At 32.2% G+C, this 9,492-nt stretch overlaps 2 protein-coding genes across 2 annotated transcripts; both read right to left on the minus strand.

The window, feature by feature from the left end:
- Positions 1-651: 651 nt before the first annotated feature.
- On the minus strand, positions 652-2,117 carry LOC105176478 (major pollen allergen Lol p 11). The gene is made up of 2 exons (XM_011099293.3): positions 1,847-2,117; positions 652-1,157 (listed from the first exon to the last, which is right to left on the minus strand). The coding sequence occupies exons 1-2, from the start codon at positions 1,998-2,000 to the stop codon at positions 832-834; spliced, it is 480 nt and encodes a 159-aa protein (XP_011097595.1). The 5' UTR covers positions 2,001-2,117; the 3' UTR covers positions 652-831.
- Positions 2,118-6,073: 3,956 nt separating this feature from the next.
- Positions 6,074-9,492, minus strand: LOC105176479 (protein SOSEKI 2). The gene is made up of 5 exons (XM_011099294.3): positions 9,150-9,492; positions 8,959-9,028; positions 8,611-8,723; positions 7,243-8,002; positions 6,074-6,714 (listed from the first exon to the last, which is right to left on the minus strand). The coding sequence occupies exons 1-5, from the start codon at positions 9,346-9,348 to the stop codon at positions 6,600-6,602; spliced, it is 1,257 nt and encodes a 418-aa protein (XP_011097596.1). The 5' UTR covers positions 9,349-9,492; the 3' UTR covers positions 6,074-6,599.

Here is a 9,492-nt window from a genome sequence, read left to right on the forward strand (position 1 = left end):
CCAATGAATTGATACATGCGTCCATGAATATAATAGTTCGTTGTATACAATGAATTGATATTATACGTAAATATATTTAATTAGTTACAAAAAATTGGTTGATGTATGAATATAATCAATGAAACATATATGAATTCATTTATTTTCAATACACATGTATTAAATTTGCTAAATTTAAAAAGTCTCTCTTTTAATTAATAAAATATTAATTTATCGAAAAGTTAATATTTCTCTAAATTGATAAAATTTAATGATCCCAAAATTATTAATTTATAGAGGTTTTACTGTATATACAATCATACGCTCCATTTATTAGTCTATATAAGAAACAGGACAATTGAAAGAGTTTAAAATGTCACACAAAAATACAACTGAAATGAAAAAATAAATCCAACTATTTAATATTTATTTGAGATGGATTGATTTTGAATCAAGCTTGGTTTAATATTTCGAGGGAGTTTTTTATATAATTTTTTTTACACTTTTTTAATAACTTAAAGAGTAAACTACATATATTAAATTCAAGCTTCGCTTTTGGCCATTTGAAAGCTTGCAGTAAACCACCCAATGGCAGGTTGTGATCCAAAGTCACCCATTTCAATTGCAGCAACAGATAATGTTTACTATATAGTAAGTTAGAAACACCGAATGGGAATCACAAAGCAAGTGATAAATTGATCATAACAAGTTGAGGAAACATAAATATCATCATCATCCATAAACAGTGTAAGAATAAACTTATAAACTGCTAAAACAACAGTACGACACACAATTATCGGGTTCTACAATGGTGCATAACGACTAAATAATGATCTTATTTTTTTGTGAACTTCAATCCTCAGCTTCCTGGTACTGTTGGAGGACCTGGGGGCAGCTAGCCAAAGGCGTGTTCTTGAGAAATCCCAAGGCATTGGCGAAGCGGGCGTTGGAGTTCATGCCATTGTTGCGGGTCAGGATGACTCGAGCACGGTCACGGCCTGCGTTCGGAATGCTGCATTCGGGGTCTGGGCTCTTCACCAGCACTGAATCGCAGTAGTCATCGCCACGGTCGGTCTCCACAAGGATCTTGTAGTGTCCGGTTGAGTCAGTCACGGCCTCTTTCGTGTAGGTGAGTTCGGAGGAGTCGCGTTTTCTGCACTCGACTCTGACAACAGCACCTGCCCAAGTCAAGATAACATTATTTACTTCATCATGTCCAAGAAATCAAATGTATGTTAACAAGAGCAAGACAATCTGAAAAAAGATTGTTCATTTGCCCAACCAACACAAACCATTAGAAAGTAGTACCTTTAATTTTGAGCTATGAGCGCTAAATCTACGGCAGTAAAACACACCACAATGTTCGATAACTGATTCAACATTGATAGTAACCAACTGATTTGAATTCAAACATAAGGAATTAAGCTCGGAAACATTCAAGAGTTGACGCTCATATCCAAGCTCGAACCCATCAGCAGAAAAGGATAAAATGTGTCAAAATATCAAATCACTCTTATTTTGACTCACTCTCTACTCAATTAAAGCTCGTTCAAGCTTGAGAATCAAACCGAACACATAGTATAACTTTTGAAGCAAGATAAGAACCTAAACAAGATAGAACTGTACGGCTCGAGTTGATTAATTTACACCCTCAAAATTGAACAATGAGGCAAAAAATCAGCAATAGTCTCTTTACCAAGTAATCCATTCATACTCCACCAAGATCAACAACATAATTCCCAGATCTAGCAAAAATGCACATAATATCCGTAATGTAGGCACAGATCTAAACAGTGAGTCCAACCTACAGATGCGTAACAAAAGCATTCCAACAAAAGTACAACTGAGTGAGAGAGAGATAGTTTACCGGCGAGGTACTTGGTGGCGGAGGTCTCGTAGCCGCAGCGGCAAGTGTCACAGTAGACACAACCGGTGAGCAGAAGGGGGTCGTTGGCGAATCGGGCGGTGACAATGGAGGGTACAACGCAGAGAGCAAAGAGTACAAGCAAGAATTTCGCCATATTTTCCTGTGGAGCAAAGATTTAGGTGTGATGGGTTCTCTGTCTCTCTTTCGGCGGATGGGGTATTGATTGATATAATGGGTTGGGAGTGGGAGTGGGAGTGGGAGTGGCGGTGTAATGTTATAGGGTGTAGGCTGGCGCACAGCAAGCAACCCAAGGGTCACATGCAATTTTTGGAAAAAAGAAAAAGAAAAGCGCGTCTCCCGGCAATCAATCTACGCTACTTGATTCTCTCTCTGTCATTCATTGATTTCGGTGGCCGGGCCCCACTTCTCTCTCTCTCTCTCTCTCTCTCTCTCTCTCCATTACGCGGAGTGTGGACATATGCTTTGAATGATATAATAATGTTCAATGCCAATTCATTTACTAAGACTGATTTACTTTTGACACAAAATTATGTATTTATTTCAAATTTGTGTTTATGGGTAATATATTACTAATTTTAGAGATATTTATATTTCTTTTAAATTTGACGTAATTATATGTAATTTTTTTATAATTTTAAAAAATATTATCTAATATTTTTAATTTTTATTTTTATTTAATAAATAGATTTATTTCTTAACCAAAATTCAGTAAATTTGTTGATATTCGCAAAACAATTTAATGAAAATCTATATTTACCTCCATTTGACTTATTACAGATCAAACAAACTTTTTTCTTATCAAACTACCCTTTATAAGAGTGAAAATGTATAAGGATAGTTTGGTTAGAAGATTATTTGATTGACCTGAAACAAGTCATTATTAAGTTAATCCGGGCATATATGGATTTTCATTGAACTTTTTTTCTTTAATATCAATAAATTTAATGAAGTTTAACTGATGGATAATCTGTTTGTTAGTGGAAGCAATATCGGTGTACTGTATGTAATTTTTTAAATTATAAATAATTTATGTGTAATTACAGCAAACTTTTAAAAAAAAGTCACTATAATTTGTTCTTAGTTTAATAAGTTTATATTAAGGATATAATTTTAAAGTAATTATTATGACTCAAATATGAGTCGTCAAAAATATTTTTACTTATGTTTCTTTTTTTCACAAATGATCATTTTTCAAAGTACACATTTAAATTAATTCATTTTATTTATTTTGATCACTTATTCAATTTTCTGTACTAACTTTTCTTATTTAAAATATATTAAAAATTTAAATTATGCATGTGCTTGAATCGCGAATTATATATAATATTATTTGATATGTGATTGTGAGTAGAATTAAAATCACCCCTTTTTTTTTTTAATTTTGCAAGAAAAAATGTTGAATATTTAATTTCATTAATTGATAAACAAAATGATCCCTTCAATCTCTATAATTAAATGACCCTCATATTATTCTTTTTCCCCCTTCCTTTGTTTTCTTTTGTTCAATATATTAGTTCTTGTGTGATTGTAAGAGTTTTTAATTCTATAAATATCTGTTTTTATTAGTAATTACTGTTTAAATAGTGAGCCTATTTCTGTAATATTATTCGAATACGAACTTTATCAGAAAACCTGATCATACAAATTCGCACACAATAACTATTATGCAAACGGTGAATTTATCATCAAGATTATGTAAAAACGCAAGCGATACAAGAGACATGATTGAGAGTTTCTTACATAAAATATATAGTTTGATTCATCTATATATTTAAATAATTAAAAAGCATCCCTTTAAGGGTTTTAATTTTTTTATTTTTTGTCATCAAATACAGGATAATCTTGTAGTAATTTGTCCATTCAACCTAATGGCCCAAAGTAAATGTCACCATGATGTCTTAGTCTAGTAGTTATGGTTGAAGTTCAATAAACAAATTAGAGATCATGGATTCGAGCCCTACTGGATGTGTGGATATTTGTGTCACTTTGTGTGAGTATTTGTCTTAGTTTACATCTTTTATTATTTTTAGTTATATTAATGTATTATTCAATTTATTAATTAAAATATTGTTATAAATCATATTTCAAAAAAAAAGGCAAAACGCTATTCTCTAAACAAATAATATTAATAATTAATTTTAAAAAATATATTAATAATTAATTTATATGCACAATCATGGCATCTTGATCTTTAAGCAATTTCACGAATTTTCCCCATTTATTCCCTTTCCTTAGAATTGCTTCTGTTTCTGCCCTTCACATTTCACATGTGTGAAACGTAGAGAAGAATGCTGTCCCATGCAATCAAATCATAACAATTATGAAATACATACCCCCACTCTTACACTAAACCTAATATGGGATTTACAAAAAAGGTCTTTCAAAACATTTCTTTTCAAGAAATCTATTTCCCTTCTTTAAAAGAGTAAAATATAGTGGGCTTTCTCGAAGTTTTTATAATTATAAATATTTTTAGATTGTTTAAAAAATTACAATACCCCTTTAGAATTAACAGTAATTTAATAAATATTTATTCGTAGCAATTTATTGTAGATGAGCATTTGTTAGAAGGTTAATATCAAAGGCCTATTTGTAAATTTTCTATAATGAGGAAGTATTTTGTAATTATGACAATCAATGGAGCCTATTGTAATACTTATTTTAAAGTTGTAAAGTTTTAAACTTGAGTCGTATTTTTCTTTGTTTTTATATAATAAATTCACATTTAAAACTCTACTTATTGACCATTGATTGAGGTTGTTGGTCATCTACTAATTCGATCCGAGATGTGTTAGGTGTTGGAATCGTTCCCATCTCGAACACTCGATACTCAGACCAATCAACAACTCAAAATAGTGGTAAAATATAATTCATTGTCAATCATGATATCACTTGTCATCAGGAGACCCCTAATCCAAGTTAAATCGTTGTGGATCTGTAAAAATATAACAAAATTCTTGGCATTGTTCAAAATATACCCTATATATGTGAGGGTAAAATGGGTATATCAAGATATTTGTCCACATGAGAAAATTATAAGAAATTCTTGACTTAAAGTCGTTAGTTAACTTGCATTCGCGTGATTTTGAAACATGGCGAAAGCTAACTTAATGGAAAAGCAACTTTTGCAGAAGAATTTAGAGGAGTAGCGAGGGTGAAGGACTTTCATGTGATTAATGAATCATGAAATGAGACCACGTGCGTCGCACATGCAATCACACATATCCTGGCTGAGTCGGAGTGGCTGACGGGTTTGGCTTGGACTCGTTTGGAACTTTGCGGTCGGATCTTGATCATGGTGTAATTTCGTGTCGGGCCCAATTGGGTTGTGGTCTGGGCTTGTATTGTTTGGGCTGCTTTTGGGTAAGGCAAGCCCATGATATTGTCTTGAATTTTGGGTAAATTACGAGTTCCGACGACATTTGGTGTAATTACGAATACTTTTATCGTTGTTTGAAAAATTATTAATCTCTCTCAGATTTTTTAATCGTCATCTAACTATTGGCGGAATTTGTTAGTTTTAGTTAGGCTTTCATTCATTTTTATGGTGAAATGACCAAGATATCCTTTTGAATTTAAATTATAATTTTACTTATTTTTTTAAAATTGATTTATTGGATATTTTTTTAAAAATTTTAATCCAACTCGTCTATTTTCTTTACAATTTTATTAAATAAAAATACAAAATAGCAAAGTGGACGATTCCAGACATCCATCCTAATCACTCTTATACATTTTATTCAAATCTATATTTATCCCCTATTGACTTACTACTAATCTATTATAAGTTAATGAAAATATTTGCTTGACCTGCGATAAATGTGTAATAAATCAATCATGGACAAATATAAATTTTTATTTAATTTTTTTTTTTTTGTTAATACCAGCAAATTTGATGAATTTTGATTTGTAAAGGATCTATTTATTAGACAGAAACAAATGCATGGATATTAGATGTATCTTTTCAAATCACAAAAAATTTACATGTAATTATATCAAATATTAGAAGAGAACGATGTAATTATCCCCTTTATGTTAATTGAATATTTTATTCCAAATCCTATTAAATTTTCGATCACATTTAATACATATGCATCATGCATACAAAATTTTTTCTTAGATAAAATAAATAATATAATTTTTTTATACACACATCATATAATACATATATATTAAATAAAATAAAAAAAACAATAAAATTTGAAATAAAACATTCAACTTACACGACATAGTTAAATTTTCTGCTTAAAAGAGCTCACCAACATTCCCCATATGCATGCCCTAAATTAACCACAACCCACAACCATAACTATACATACAGACACACCACTCCTATGATCATCAACTTAAATTTTTACAACTAAGGCAGCTGCTAACAGTTAAAGCAAAGTAGATGAGCACAATATATCCCACATTAAACTACATTGTCCTAAACTTGCAATAAATGAGCAATTGCATATTCATTATGAAATCAAAATTATAACCTGCTTTTTGAAAATTTGGCATAAATATAAATACTCGTTTGTTGCTTAAAATATTATAAATATCCCCCTCAAAGTAATGGTCGTCTAACAAATTTCCCTTACAATGAGCTATCACAAGAGGATATTTGTTAGAAAACGGTTAATTCTTGCAAGATACTTATAATATTTTCAAATAACAAAAAAACGTACTTATAATTATGACAAATTTTATAAGAGCCCGTTGTTATTTTTTATCACATCATAAATGATCACTTTTTGGAGTGTTTGGAGGAGGACTTCTTCCTAGGAATGCATTTCCCTTTCACTCCTTTTTCTTTCTTCACTTGTTCATTTGCGATTTCTCCTACCCCAGCCTTGCTGCTCCTGATCAGTTACAAAAAACTAAGAATGCGTTTTTGTGAAATAATTAATTATATATTAACGGGAAAGAGAAAAAGATTGAGAACTACATAATTTGATTGTTCTATTAAATTACTGAATTGTCCATAATCAGTAAATAAGAACTGCATGAACGTAATAATTAATTAGAGGACAAAATTGTATTTTTGTGTTATCCGTCATAAATGCATTTATCTCATACGTATTTTTCTTGGAAGGGGACTACGACAACATAATTATAATCTTGAGAGTGTTCATCGTGTTTTCAAAGTTTTTTCAATTAAAAACAGTTGTTATTTTTCCGCCATTTGTCATATCATGTATAAGCATAGAGCCCGATTTTGAGAAAAATTTTAGTTCAAATTAAATATAAATTAATTATATAATAAATGTGTGACTGTCGTATAATTAAGAAAAAGTGATATGTGATTAATTTGATTTGTTTAATTCTAATCTGAATCAATTATGGGGGTCAAAATGTAATTAAAGTAACTTTAAATGTAATTTACTGACCTTTCTTGATTATAGGAAGAAGATTTCTTCAATCCAGGCTGATCAGCCCCAACTCTCTCCTCAGTAGCCATCGCCTCCACGATGCTCCCACTGAAAAACTCCTTCTCCTCCGACTGCAAGTTCCCGAACCTCGGATTCTCCGACATGTACCTGATCATCATTTCATCCTCCTCCACCGCCACCCTCTCGGCCGCCGCCTTGCGAACCACCCCTTTAAGCAGAAGACTGCCCCCGCTGCAGCTCTTCCTACCCACCGTGCACGGTTCCTCCACAGCCGGCGGCGGCAGAGTCTTCCTGAACGACCCGGAACCACCGCAGGCAATGAGGCTGAACAGCATCGAGTTTCTGCTCAAGAGCGGCTCGTTCCCGACGGGATCATCGCCGCAGTCGCCGAATCTCTTGGAATTTCGGTTGTCGTCGGCGTCGGAGAGAGTAGTGCTGGTAGAGGTGGTTGATTTATGGGATGAGAAGGAATGGGTTTCAAGAGTGAGTTCTGTGGGGTTAACAACGTTGTTCTTTTGTGTGGATTTTTGTCCGAATATTTCTTCCGTTGAGACACCCTTTGAGCAGCTTGCGTAGATTGCTTTGTGTTCTTGTTCATGTTCTTGTTCTTCCTCTGCTGCATGGTACTGGTTATCGAAGGTTTCGTAGTGTTGGGGCCGTCGTTTTGAAGCTAAGGATTTGCGCTTTGGGTGGAAGTTTGGGTCTTGGGCAACCTGCTGGTTCTGAACATTGCCAAATTGAAGTTGCACCAGCTTCTCTAATGTCCAAAGTTGAAGAGTCATAACCACAATTTTGAATTTTAATTATCTAAAATTCTATAAAGATTTTTTAATTGAGTAAATTAACGGCTAATCTAAAATTTATTATAATTATATATATTTGTTGTGTTTGAAATATTACAAACTCATAAAACTATCGTCTAATATATACTTTTTTAGGATTATAAGAGGTATTTATTAGACGATCATTAATCCAAATGAAGTATTTGTAATTTTTAAATAACAATTAAATATTTATAATCATAACAAATTTTAGAAGAATTCCTTGTCATTTATCAATTTTAATTTAAATAATACCAACTTATGAATGATTGACGTATTGATACAAATGCAATATAATTATAATAATTAAAAAGCTACACAAAGATGATATATATTAATATATACATATATGTATATTACTTGTTGAAGGGATTAACAACACAATCAACTTCGCAAGACAATACAAACTAAAATATTCCTTAAATAAATCATTAACTGAATTTAATATATATAAATATAAGATATATCTTAATAAAAGAAAAAACCCCAAAAATTAAGATTAATGTATGAGATGCAAGCGCACTAAATTAAGAATAATTATTACCAGTGCAACCGAGAACTAATTCAGATCCTTTGAGCACATACTCAGCTCCTTCTGATGGAAAAATGACATCATTTTCAGACAAATCATTCCACACATACCCATTCTTGTAGCTCCTGTACATTCCATCATCCACCATAATTAAAATGTATAATTTTTCAAGAATATTATTGACATAATTAAAAAATCAATATCAAATATATTTCTTATTAACAACAAAAAATAAAAAATAAAATCAATAATATTCCCTACTGATCAACAACGAAAATATATATACACGATTCAGCCGAAAAAAAATTGGATTTTTTACGGTTGAATTCATTGCTAACGTAAATGAGTAACGAATTTTACCTTTTGCAGGACCAGGAGTAGAGTGAAGGCATGCCTTTGCCTCTCAGGACTGCTAACCTCTCCATAACATCTATATCAAAAATAAAATCGAACAAAACTCACCAACACAACCCTCTTATTACATCATATTTTTCTGCAATTGTGCGAGCGTGCATGTGACAGACATGTAAGCACATACATGTTATAGGTACCTTTTAAGCGGAGTTGTTGATGGGCAAGATGAGTGACTTCCATGTAATGTGGGTGCTCAAGATGGCCATTTCTTGAGAGGTAGTAGACCACTTGAACTTTCTTGAATGTGGGTCTCATCATACACATTTTAGCCCTATCTGGGCTCATCTCCCTGCATATCTTCCTCCTCCCACCTTGTTCAATATTACTACTCTCCATTACTCTACTGTCTCAATCCCGCTTCCACACAAGAGCAAATTGGAGTTGAGAAAAGTAAAAAAGAAAAAAAGAAAACGAGAGAGAGAGAGACAAGACAATAGATAGAGAGATGAAGACAAGTGAAGAGGGGTTTTTAATATGGAC

Source organism: Sesamum indicum, linkage group LG13, assembly GCF_026168435.1.
Source record: "Sesamum indicum cultivar Baizhima isolate 11 linkage group LG13, ASM2616843v1, whole genome shotgun sequence".
Taxonomy (NCBI): Eukaryota; Viridiplantae; Streptophyta; class Magnoliopsida; order Lamiales; family Pedaliaceae; genus Sesamum; species Sesamum indicum.